This window comes from Bombina bombina, chromosome 5 (genome assembly GCF_027579735.1).
Source record: "Bombina bombina isolate aBomBom1 chromosome 5, aBomBom1.pri, whole genome shotgun sequence".
Classification (NCBI taxonomy): domain Eukaryota; kingdom Metazoa; phylum Chordata; class Amphibia; order Anura; family Bombinatoridae; genus Bombina; species Bombina bombina.
In genome coordinates, this window is record NC_069503.1 from 807,752,660 (window position 1) to 807,766,376 (window position 13,717).

The following is a 13,717-nucleotide window of genomic DNA, read 5'->3' on the forward strand; positions in this document are numbered from 1 at the left end:
CCCTTTTCAGGGCTATTTGTAGGGTTAGACTTAGGTTTAGTGGTAGGGATAGTTTAGTATTTTAGGGGTTAAACAATTTAATATAGATGGCGGCGGGGTAGGGGGATTAGATTAGGGGTTAATAATTTTAAAATAGATAGCGGCGGGGTAGGGGCTCACTTTAGGGGGTTATAGATTTAATATAGCTGGCGGCGGTTTAGGGGTTAATAACTTTATTAGGTAGCGGCGGGCTCCGGGAGCGGCGGTTTAGGGGTTAATACATTTTTTATTGTTAGGATAGTGAGGGGGGATAGCGGATAGAGGGTTAGACATGTCGGGCTATGTTTAGGAGGTGTGTTAGACAGTGTGGGTGATTTAGACTTTAGTCAGGTTTTGTAGGCGCCGGCAGTTTCTAACGTGCCGTAAGTCACTGGCAACGCCAGAAATTTGTACTTGCGCAGATTTCTGGACATCGCTGGTTTATCCGACTTACGGCACTTTAGCATCTGACGGCGCCGTATATGGGATAGCTCAAGTTGCGAGCTGAAACTGCGGGCGACGCGGGTTCCCGCGCTTGCGCCGCAAACTACGCCGTTTATCGGATCACGCCCTAAATGAGTAGTAGATTTTTGTTAAATACATTGCAAAGTTATGTCTATTTCCACTCCCCCTGTATCATGTGACAGCCATCAGCAAATCACAAATGTATATACGTATATGCTGTGAATTCTTGCACATGCTCAGTAGGAGTTGGTGACTAAAAAGTGTAAATATAAAAAGACTGTGCACATTTTGTTAATGGAAGTAAATTAGAAAGTTGTTTAAAATTTGCTGCTCTATCTGAATCATGAAGTTTAATTTTGACTTGAGTGTTCCTTTAAGTGGGAGATCTACTGATCACATATTTAGTTGAAATAATTTTTATTAACTCCTCTCCACCTCCATATCCCTCAGGAAACATAAATACATTTCACAATTTGGGTACATCAAACAGCCTAATACAGCAGTTTCTTAACATAAATGTGCCCACCACCGAAAGGTTTTCTTTATTTAAGTCTCTTAGCAGTTCATATGCATCATCTCCTGATTGTCCATCTGAAGAGTTTGGTAAAGGGGTGTTACTGATCACATATTTAAAGGGACATGATACTTAAATGTTGAAGCACATGAAAGGGAAAGATGACTAGAAAATATCACCTGAAAATCTCTATAGAAAAAAAAAGAAGATATTTTACACCCCACAGTAAAGAGACTTTAAGCAGCCTGTCAGGATGCTTGTCCCAGGACAAGCTAGGGAGTGTGCATCTGTGATGTGCAGGCATAGGGGCCCATTTATCAAGCTCCGTAAGGAGCTTGTGGTCCCGTGTTTCTGGCGAGTCTTCAGACTCACCAGAAACACAAGTTATGGAGCAGCGGTCTAAAGACCGCTGCTCCATAACCCTGTACGCCTGCTCTGATGAGGCGGACAGGAATCGCTGGAAATCAACCCGATCGAGTACGATTGGACGCAAGTCTGCAGTGGGCGGTGTTGCACCAGCAGCTCACAAGAGCTGCTGGTGCAATGCTGAATACAGAGAGCATATTGCTCTCCGCATTCAGCGATGTCTGTTGGACCTGATCCGCAGTGTCGGATCAGGTCCAACAGACATATGATAAAAAGGCCGCATAGTCATGTTATTTTCCTATTCAGTTTAAGTAAGTTCTATGAAATCTCATGAGATCACAGCAAAAGCAAAGCATTACCTCAGCACTGCTGATGCTGACGGGATATTTTTTTTCAACTTGCCAAAGAAATTTTGAGGTAAACTATCTTCCTTTTTTTTTTTTTTTTTTTTTTAAATGTTAACACAGCATCAAGACTTTAATAGGACAGCTACAGATGCTTTATTTAACTGAAACACTTTTATAATAAAAAGGAAAAAAAAACATACAAATTTGAGCAGGATTAAAAAGTTAATTTCACACATCTTTTCTAATAGATTGGGTAAAGTTGGACAATCATATTCCCTTATGCTTGTCCTGGTGCCACTATTTTGCTTCACCCTTAGTCACAGTATATTCATTATCCACACACTAATGCACAGATCAAAATTAAGCCATCCATCCTTTTAGGCATATTCTTGTCTTGTATGCCCACATTGAAAAACTAGAAACTGGTGGGGTAAACATGTTTTTAAAACAGATGCCAGAAGCACATTTCTTTAAAAAAATAAATAAAATTAAAATTAAAAAAGACAAAAGGTGATGAAATCCATCAGGTGCGGAATGTAACTTCAAAGCAGATGGGCTTTAGAATTATATCCATAGAAAGTGTCCCTGTGGTTACAGATCAGTACGGTCGGAAAGGGGAGGGTGAGCGGCGGTTTTGATATGGAGAGTCACGCCCTCTAGAACGGGATCTTGATCTTGAGTAGCTGGCATTTCGTTCTGGGCAAACACGAATATAGGAGGTTTCACCCTCATGCGACCGGAATTTAGTATCATCCAGTTTCCTCAAAGCATACTCCATATCCTCCTTGCGAATGAATTCAACAATTCCCATACCATCTTTATGTACATCAGCATAGCAGACATCACCAGCTTCTCTCATGTGATCCTTCAGATCCTGCCAGCTACCTGATGGGGGAAGACCTGTGACAATTACTCTGAATTCTGACCGACGAGAGGGGGGGCCATTTCTTCCTCTGGGAGCCCCATAACCACCACCACCTCCTCCTCCGCCGCCGCCGCCACCACCACCAGAGCCTCGCAAAGGCCGTGTAAACTCGACCCGTAGACGACATGAGCCAAATTCACATCCATTCCGTCCAAAGACTGCATCCTCTTCATCTTGGCTCCTTGTGCTTCAGAGTAAGGCTGCTTTTGGAATTTTTACTGAGCGTTACAAACCATTCTCACAGCCGGTATGCTTGCCTTCCTTTTTTCTCACTGTCCTCCTCGTGTCCCTATCTTCCTTTTTTACATATTTTTCTGACAGATTTATACAGTTATGCTGCATGATTTAGCATATGAGTTTTATGTCCCTTTAACACTAGTTAAGTGTCTATTTTGCAAGCATTTTACTTTTTCTGATACTCTAGGGACAGACTTCTAGTTCAGCTTTGCAGTTCCTCTATGGATCCTGTTATGCATTCTACTTAATACTTGCTTTTCCTCTAAAGGAATCTGTTCTACTTCTGTTGCACTGTAAAAGGGAGTTTTACAGAGTTTGCTTAAAGGGACACTGAACCCAAATTTGTTCATTTGTAATTCAGAAAGAGCATTCAATTTGAAGCAACTTTCTAATTTACTCCTATTATCAATTTTTCTTTGTTCTTTTGCTATCATTTTTTGAAAAAGAAGGCATCTAAGCTTTTTTTTGGTTTCAGTACTCTGGACAGCACTTTTTTATTAGTGGATGAATTTATCAACCAATCAGCAAGAATAACCCAAGTTGTTCACCAAAAATGGTCCGGCATCTAAACTTACATTCTTGCATTTCAAATAAAGATACCAAGAGAATAAAGAAAATTTGATAATAGGAGTAAATTCAAAATTTACATAAAATTTCATGCTCAATCTGAATCACGAAATTACATTTTTGGGTACAGTGTCCCTTTAATGATTTTGTGTGCTCAATAATTACTGAAGGTTTTATTAGTTTATGCCTCCTCAGGGCCGGCCCTAGCCATTGCGGGGCCCAAGGCAGGATGACAAAATGGGGCCCCCCTTTATCCCCACCTCCAACCCTGCCCCCAACCCCGCCCAATCTCCGCTCCCACATATTTTACAAATAAAAAAAATAATTTAAGGTAATGCACAACATTTTAAATTAAAAAATCCACTAAAGTGGAGCACTATAACATTGTAAATATTACAATATACCATTTGTACTATTGGAACAACGGTTTATGTATATAATGAAGAATTATGCTGACAATTAGGAACAGTTGAGTTGAACTGGCTTTATTTTTATGTGTTTTCTTATGATAACAAGAACATTACAGAGATGCCAGGGCCGCCTCAGCAAGTGCAGGTCCCTAGGCAGAATAACAGTGCGCGCCTCTACCCAGAATAAAAAAATACTTAAAATAAATGGGGCAATGCACTTTACCACACAAACACAGTGCACAGATATAATATACACACACACAGATATACTTATACAGTATACACATACATCCACACACTCAGACACACACAGATAGCCCCCCCCACACACACACAGATAGCCCCCAGACACACACACAGATAGCCCCCAGACACACACACAGATAGCCCCCAGACACACACACAGATAGCCTCCACACACACACACAGATAGCCCCCAGACACACACACAGATAGCCCACACACACACGGATATTCTTAATTCGTTATTGCTTGTGTAGCTGCAGTTTTTTTAACTTTAGTGTAATACTCTGCTAGATTTGTTTTCAGATGTTTCTGCTGAAGAAGATGTTTTAAATTGTTTACAACTTCTGAATATGATTAATTCTTTTTTTGTAATTTCATTTTAGACACTATTTGAATAAAACGGACATGAAAGTTTTCTTTTATGATTTAGGTAGAACATACCATTTTAAACAACTTTCCAGTTTACTTCTATTATCAATTCTTAATTCTCTTGGTATCATTTGTTGAAGGAGCAGTAGTGCACTACTGGTTTCTAACTAAACACATGGGTGACCCAATGACAATCGGTGTATATATATGCAGCCACCAATCAGCAGCTAGAACCTAGATTCTTTGCTGCTCCTAAGCTTACCTAGATAAACCTTTCAGCAAAGGATACAGTTCTGTCCTGATGTTCCAATTAAGGGCTAGATTACAAGTGGCACGCTATCATTAGCGTTAGTCGCAATAATAATATCACAATCGCAAAAACTTTAATGCAGTATTACAAGTTGAAAATAAACGTGACCGTACAAGGGCAAACTAAATTTGCGCTATGCAGGTTAGCTCGACTGAAGACCTTGCGTAAAGAGTAAGAGTAGAAAAAGAATGTGTACCAAATATAACATAAAAACATTAAAATAGAGGCGGAGCGAACGGCTGACCATTGAGGCTCCTGATACAAGCCGGGTGCTAAACGCAACTTATATATCCTACTCAGCCTGCCAAAGAATAACAAACACGCAGATGGATTTGTTAGGAATGAATGAGGAACACGACAGTTCTTTTACTTTTGCCTAAAAAGTTCTTGCATTAGCCGTACAACACAGTAACAAGTGGAGAAGAGACAAGGCCTGGATTGAAGCGGTGTGGCGCAGTGTCAAAATCTACAATCCCGGCATCGCCCTGTGAGGGCATTTTCCCTGGAGAGTGGGGCGCGCTAGATAAAGTCAAACGTACTTCAAGTATAATACGTATACATCCCCTGAGACGACTAAGCTTTGCCATCTAGCCTAGGACACTGTGGCTTTACCAAAATGTCACAAAGAAAAGGTACTAAGAATGATAAGCAACAGAAGGTATCTCAGAAATCCCAGGAGGGAGTGACTGCCTTCTTCAAAGAGGCTGATAGACTTAAGCAGAAATTGGGATCTCCCCTAATACCATCTAACAATATAGATGACATGGAAGAGGATTCAGATGTTTCCAGTAGCCCATCCCCTGTAGCCTCTGCCATCTGGGATGATTCTCCCATCACCTTTAAAGCCATGGAAGATCTGATTGATCAAGTCAAAACATGTATAAAAACTGAGTGCGCGGACCTCAAAAAGGAAATTAGCGACCTGGGCCGAAGAGTTGACTCCCTGGAGGAGCATGAATATGTCCTTTACCAAAATATGGCGGATTTATCCTCCAAGGTAAAACATCAACAGCAACATTCTATAGATCTAGAGGATAAAATAGATGACCTTGAAAACCGCACCAGACGTAACAACTTGCGGTTCAGGGGAATCCCAGAGTCCATACAAAATAACGAGATTCTGGACTTCTTACAGGGTCTCTTTGCTGAAATGACAAGCACTTCCAAAGGCGAACAATCAAATTACATCCTGGACAGGGCACATAGGGCACTTCGCCCGAAACCAGCAGCAGATGCCCACCAAGAGACATAATTGTCCGTTTTCAAAATTTCCAGCAACGAGAAGAGATCTATAAACTGGCCCGAAACCAACAAGCTGTGGTCTTTCAAAACATCCGTATACAGATATTTCAAGACCTGTCTGCAAGAACTCTACAAAAGAGAAGAGACTTTTCGAACCCTACATTTAAGACAACTTAAAATTCCCTACAGGTGGGGATTCCCTACCTCAATCATAGCTACAAAAAATGGAAGTCGATATGACTGCAGATCAACATCTGAAATAGACGGGTTCTGCTCAGCGCTGGGTATACCAACCCCGCCTACAGAAGCCGGACATCTCGCACGTAAGATCCCTCCAGACCAATTGGCTCCGAAACCACAGAGAAGACCCCTACAGGATAAACTATTCAGTCAACCTAAGCGGAGACAAATAACACCAGTAGAAGAGGATGTACAACAGCCTGGGTGAACCAGCCACATTCCTCTAGTCATGTTCATACCAGTGACATTTGACTGTCAAAATCCACTTGGAAATATTGTTTTACCTCATATGGTGAACTCTTTGACTACCCATGAGGCACATACGAAGGTCCAAAAGAATGCGGCAAGTATAATACCAACTGTCCTTGGACTGTATTGAATGTAACTGATAAGTGCGCTAACCATTGACTTGCACGTGTTAAGCTCTAGTGTACCTGTTTAAGCTGAATTAAGATTAACCTACATAGTGTGCTGATGGTTTTCCCTTAGCTCTTTCTGCAGGATTATAGTTTAATGTCTGTGTTTATACTCACTGTTTGCTAAGAATGTTTTTGTTATAATGTAGATGTGCACATACTCTTCCTGCTTGTGCTTAAAAAAAAGGCATTTATCTTCCTTTTTTACATATTATCTTCCTTTTTTACATATTTTTCTGACAGATTTATACAGTTATGCTGCATGATATAGCATATGAGTTTTATGTCCCTTTAAAAGTAGTTAAGTGTCTATTTTGCAAGCATTTTACTTTTTCTGATACTCTAGGGACAGACTTCTAGTTCAGCTTTGCAGTTCCTCTATGGATCCTGTTATGCATTCTACTTAATACTTGCTTTTCCTCTAAAGGAATCTGTTCTACTTCTGTTGCACTGTAAAAGGGAGTTTTACAGAGTTTGCTTAAAGGGACACTGAACCCAAATTTGTTCATTTGTAATTCAGAAAGAGCATTCAATTTGAAGCAACTTTCTAATTTACTCCTATTATCAATTTTTCTTTGTTCTTTTGCTATCATTTTTTGAAAAAGAAGGCATCTAAGCTTTTTTTTGGTTTCAGTTCTCTGGACAGCACTTTTTTATTAGTGGATGAATTTATCAACCAATCAGCAAGAATAACCCAAGTTGTTCACCAAAAATGGTCCGGCATCTAAACTTACATTCTTGCATTTCAAATAAAGATACCAAGAGAATAAAGAAAATTTGATAATAGGAGTAAATTCAAAATTTACATAAAATTTCATGCTCAATCTGAATCACGAAATTAAATTTTTGGGTACAGTGTCCCTTTAATGATTTTGTGTGCTCAATAATTACTGAAGGTTTTATTAGTTTATGCCTCCTCAGGGCCGGCCCTAGCCATTGCGGGGCCCAAGGCAGGATGACAAAATGGGGCCCCCCTTTATCCCCACCTCCAACCCTGCCCCCAACCCCGCCCAATCTCCGCTCCCACATATTTTACAAATAAAAAAAATAATTTAAGGTAATGCACATTTTAAATTAAAAAATCCACTAAAGTGGAGCACTATAACATTGTAAATATTGCAATATACCATTTGTACTATTGGAACAACGGTTTATGTATATAATGAAGAATTATGCTGACAATTAGGAACAGTTGAGTTGAACTGGCCTTATTTTTATGTGTTTTCTTATAACAAGAACATTACAGAGATGCCAGGGCCGCCTCAGCAAGTGCAGGTCCCTAGGCAGAATAACAGTGCGCGCCTCTACCCAGAATAAAAAAATACTTAAAATAAATGGGGCAATGCACTTTACCACACAAACACAGTGCACAGATATAATATACACACACACAGATATACTTATACAGTATACACATACATCCACACACTCAGACACACACAGATAGCCCCCCCCCCCACACACAGATAGCCCCCCACACACACACACACAGATAGCCCCCAGACACACACACAGATAGCCCCCAGACACACACACAGATAGCCCCCCCCCCCACACACACACGGATATTCTTAATTTGTTATTGCTTGTGTAGCTGCAGTTTTTTTAACTTTAGTGTAATACTCTGTGTAGTGTTTGTAAATCCAGGTGGTTTAGAAATATATCTGACACAGAGTCCATTTATACAGCAACTAACTACACACTTTATTTCCTGGTTCCTCACTTCAACAACACTGTCCCCGCCCCTGCTTCTTTGCAACAATTATATACATTTACAAGTCAGAGCACAAACTAGGAAGAGAGCATTATATATTATAATATCACAACAAACACCATATCTCTCCCTTACTTTAGATTAGAAACATAACAAATAAACTAAACATAAATATAACTATATATATACTATGCTTAATATCTAGAAATAAGACCAACTATATTTCACATAAAAGAATTGCATGATGACATAATACATTACATGAAAACACATTATTTTTCATAGTTTTTAAGGTATTCAGGAGGTCTTCTATTTTCTCTGAGAGGGTATTTTCGATTAGTATCTAAGGACTGATCATATGCTAAGTTTTCTTCCCCCTCACTGCTCTCTGAGTTATTCATATTATCATCATGTTCTTGAAATAATTTGGGTATATCAGAATCATCATCTTCTGCATCAGATACTTCAGTGTCCTGTTCTTTGTGTAGTTTCTTGAAGAAAGAAGAGTTCCGAGTAATTGTATGTCCATTTCTTACTGCAGTGATCATTGATCCTTGAATTCTTGTAACTGTATATGGGATGACATCATATAAAGTATCCAACTTGTGTCGTCTATCTTGCCTACACAGGACTCTGTCTCCAACAGCAAAAGGAGCAGATTTGGTATGATAATATTTATCCGCATAAGCTTTCATCTTGGCTTTGGCATGACTGTCTTTTTGTATTAAGTCCTTGTTGAGTGTCTCTGTTAGCGAATCATTTATATCCGGAATTTTGATCCGAAGTTTGCGATTGAATAACAGCTCTGCAGGTGATCTGCCAGTAGTACAATGGGGAGTTGATCGATAGTCTCTCAGAAAAGAGTATACATTTTGTTTCCATGGTCTACCTTGCGCTGTAGTTGCCCTTAGAAATTTCCCCATAGAACGCATGAATCTTTCAGCTTCTGCATTAGCTTGTGGCCACAAAGGAGTAATGCGCCTATGTTTAAATCCAAGATATGAAGCAAATTTATTAAACTGAGTACTGTTAAATGGGGGACCGTTATCTGTTTTAACAATTTTAGGAATTCCCAATAAAGAGAAAACTTTGTCTAAAACCGGAATAACAGTGACTGAAGATGTTGAGCTGATAACTTCTACTACCGGGTATCTTGAATATTCGTCTATAATCACCATCAAATAATCTCTAGTAGGTAATGGACCATAAAAATCTATACTCACATTACACCATGGTGCTTCAGGCAATGCAGACATTTTTAAAGGTTCTTTGTGAGCTCCTGGAGTTGTGGCTTGACACACAATACAATTTCTCACCAACTTTTCTGCTTGTTGATCTATTGATGGAAACCACACTTTTTCTCGCAATAAACTTTTCATTTTAACTATTCCTTGGTGACCTTCATGTGCTAAGGATAATACTTGCTGTTGTAAACATGTCGGAATGACTAGTCGATTACCTCGCAAGATAATACTGTTGTCATTATTCACTGAGAGTTCTTTGCTAAATCTTGCAAATGACTTCAACTCTTTTCCATGTATTTTGTCAGAATCAGCTGTGTACCATTTTCCATTCCGAACTAATACAGCGAGTTTTTGCAGTATAGGATCAGCTAATGTTGCTTGTTGTATTTCTTCTAAACTCAATGCTTTAGGTATAGCATGATTAGTAACAAAATTGATATATTCCTCTGCATCCATGGAACTTGGTGAACTTGTGAATGAATCTGTTGATATAGGATGTCGAGACATATAGTCTGCTGGGTTCTCTTTTCCAGATTTGTAAACCACAGTAAAATTATATGGTTGTAGTCTTAAACCCCATCTTTCTATTCTAGCGGGCGGTTTGGATTTTGGATTATTCCAGATCAACTGTAAAGGCTTGTGATCTGTGATCAGTGTGAATGGACAACCATATAAATATAAATGAAAGTATTCACAACTCCAAACTATTGCCAGAGCTTCACGTTCTGTTTGAGAATAACGTTTTTCCACATCATTTAAAAGAACGGCTACCATAAGCAATTATATAATGCTTGCCTTTGTCTCTCTGCGCCAGAATAGCACCTAAACCAACAGGGCTAGCATCTACTAAAAGAATAGTTTGCCGTTGAGGGTTAAAATAGGACATTGTCTTGTCACTGGTCAAACTCTGTTTCAGTTGTTGAAAAGCTTGTTGTTCAGTTTCAGTCCAACGCCATGGCACACTTTTCTTTGTTAACTCTCTTAAAGGTGTGGCAATAGTAGAGAAATTAGGGATAAATCGAGAACAGTAGTTCACCATCCCTAGGAAACTTCTGACTTCACTGGCGTCTATTGGAGGATTTGCATTCTGAATTGCTTCCACTTTCTTTGGGTCTGCTGATATGCCTTCAGCTGAAAAAACAAATCCATAAAATTCTAGTTTAGTTTTGTTAAATTCACACTTACTACAATTTAAGGTAAGTCCTTTCTCATGAAGTCGCTCAAAAACTGCTGTGAGATTTTTATCATGGTCCTCTTGAGTAGCTCCAAACACAATGATATCATCGCTGAAGTTTTTAACTCCTGGAATTCCAGATAATGTTTGCTGTATTGCATTTTGAAATACTTCAGCAGCAGAAGAAACACCAAAACTTAGGCGCTTGTATCTCCACAATCCTGTGTGTGTTGAGAATGTAGTTATATATCTACTTGTTGGATCCAATTCCAGTTGATGATAGCCTGATTTTAAATCAAGTTTGGAGAAAACTTTTGCCTGGTTGAGATCATGAATTATATCATCTAATGTTGGGGTAACGTGGCGCTCCCTGATAATGGCAGTGTTGGCTTGCCTCATGTCTATGCAAATTCTTACACTATTTGGGTCTTTGGGTTTTGGCATTGATACTATTGGGGAGACCCATGGAGTTGGCCCCTGCACTCTTTCGATGATTCCTTGTGTTTCAAGGTTCCTGAGTTCAGCATCAACCTTGTGCCTTAGATGAAATGGAATTCTTCTATGTGGTTGTATTACAGGTTTTATATGTGGATTAATATGCAGCTGTACTTGAAAATCTTTCAATTTACCAATGCCATTAAACAAATGGGAATACTGCTGTACTAACCGATCTGCTACAGATCCTGTGTCCTTTCTAGGTGAAATTGCATTCATAAGCTTTATAAGTCCCAAACTGGATGAAGTTTCAAAACTCAGAAGAGAAGAATTTTGACCCTTTACAACATAAAACATAGTTGCTGTTTTGTTGTGTTTAAATGCACATGTGGCTGTAAATTTACCAATGACATTAAGGGGTTTAGTTGATCCATATGCATATATATTTATTTTACTCTGTAATAACTGTGGTTGTGGTTTTAACATGTGAAATGTTTGTTCACCCACTAAATTGACAGCAGATCCTGAATCAATCAATGCAGTGATTTTAGTGTCATTAATGAGTACATCAACTTGTGGCTGAGTTAGGTTACACATGTTGTTTACTACAAATACATATTTGTCATCATTGTTTGAATATTGTCCTTTTTGATCAGGAGATCTGACTAGATTTACTTTCCACTGTTCTGATGTATGTGGCTCAGTATGTGATTGAGGTATTTGATACAGTTTTGTTCTGCATTGCTTTGCAAAGTGATTCAATTTCCCACATGCCCTGCATTGCTTATTCCTTGCAGGACAAGTCCCATTATGTGGATAGAAACCCCCACAGTTCCTGCATAACACACATGAGATCTGTTTCTTTTTTGTGGGCTGTACTGTTGAACTGTCTTTTTGAACTCTATTTGTAATAAACTGATCTTCAGTAGATCTATTTTCTATGCTTGCAGCTTGCCTGTCAGCAATTTCTAATGTTCTGCCATAATCAAGCAAATCTTTTAAAGATAGTTCAGATTGTCTCAGTGCATATTTCCTAAGTTTTGAAGAAGTGCAGCTTTGTATTATCTGTGCTTTAATCTCATTTTCAACATTAGAAAACTCACAATTCTTTGCTAGTAAACGTAACCTGGTTTGAAATGCATCTAAAGGTTCATCACCCTGTTGTGTTGCCTGTCTGAATGTGTATATTTCATACTGAGTGTTCTTTTTAGGGAGAAAATATGTTGTCAGTTTATCTTTAACATCATTGTATGAGTCAGTGGTTGCAGACAAGGTATCATAAATGTCATACACTTTTTCTCCAGCTAAATGAAGCAGTAAAGCCTTTTTTCTGTTTGCATCAGTAACATCCAAAGCAATAAGATAATTTTCAAATCTCTGAATCCATTTTAGCCATCTTGGGCCTACTGAGCTTAGTTCTGCATCAGAATCAAACACAGGGAAGTTGTATTCATTACATGCAGCCATTCTTGTGTGTGTATTGCAGCAGGTTACTCACTGTTTGCTGAGACAAAGCAATAGGGTTCAAACATAATCCTCGTCGCCAAAATGTAGTGTTTGTAAATCCAGGTGGTTTAGAAATATATCTGACACAGAGTCCATTTATACAGCAACTAACTACACACTTTATTTCCTGGTTCCTCACTTCAACAACACTGTCCCCGCCCCTGCTTCTTTGCAACAATTATATACATTTACAAGTCAGAGCACAAACTAGGAAGAGAGCATTATATATTATAATATCACAACAAACACCATACTCTGCTAGATTTGTTTTCAGTTGTTTCTGCTGAAGAAGATGTTTTAAATTGTTTACAGCTTCTGAATATGATTAATTCTTTTATTGTAATTTCATTTTAGACACTATTTGAATAAAACGGACATGAAAGTTTTCTTTTATGATTTAGGTAGAACATACCATTTTAAACAACTTTCCAGTTTACTTCTATTATCAATTCTTAATTCTCTTGGTATCATTTGTTGAAGGAGCAGTAGTGCACTACTGGTTTCTAACTAAACACATGGGTGACCCAATGACAATCGGTGTATATATATGCAGCCACCAATCAGCAGCTAGAACCTAGATTCCTTGCTGCTCCTAAGCTTACCTAGATAAACCTTTCAGCAAAGGATACAGTTCTGTCCTGATGTTCCAATTAAGGGCTAGATTACAAGTGGCACGCTATCATTAGCGTTAGTCGCAATAATAATTTCACAATTGGAAAAAACTTTAATGCAGTATTACAAGTTGAAAATAAACGTGACCGTACAAGGGCAAACTAAATTTGCGCTATGCAGGTTAGCGCGACTGAAGACCTTGCGTAAAGAGTAAGAGTAGAAAAAGAATGTGTACCAAATATAACATAAAAACATTAAAATAGAGGCGGAGCGAACGGCTAACCATTGAGGCTCCTGATACAAGCCGGGTGCTAAACGCAACTTATATATCCTACTCAGCCTGTCAAAGAATAACAAACA

The 13,717-nt window shown here is 38.8% G+C and overlaps 1 protein-coding gene across 1 annotated transcript; it reads right to left on the reverse strand.

The window, feature by feature from the left end:
* Positions 1-1,821: 1,821 nt before the first annotated feature.
* Positions 1,822-5,271, reverse strand: LOC128661627 (serine/arginine-rich splicing factor 9-like). The gene is made up of 2 exons (XM_053715859.1): positions 5,177-5,271; positions 1,822-2,822 (listed from the first exon to the last, which is right to left on the reverse strand). The coding sequence occupies exons 1-2, from the start codon at positions 5,269-5,271 to the stop codon at positions 2,309-2,311; spliced, it is 609 nt and encodes a 202-aa protein (XP_053571834.1). The 3' UTR covers positions 1,822-2,308.
* Positions 5,272-13,717: the final 8,446 nt, after the last annotated feature.

Bases quoted from the DNA above. Each gene is read 5' to 3' on its own strand.
- LOC128661627 (XM_053715859.1), bottom strand. From the start codon at position 5,271: ATGCCCTCACAGGGCGATGCCGGGATTGTAGATTTTGACACTGCGCCA. The intron at 2,823-5,176 runs GTACGGCTAATG...CTTACTCTGAAG, and splicing joins TCTCCACTTGTTACTGTGTT to CACAAGGAGCCAAGATGAAG.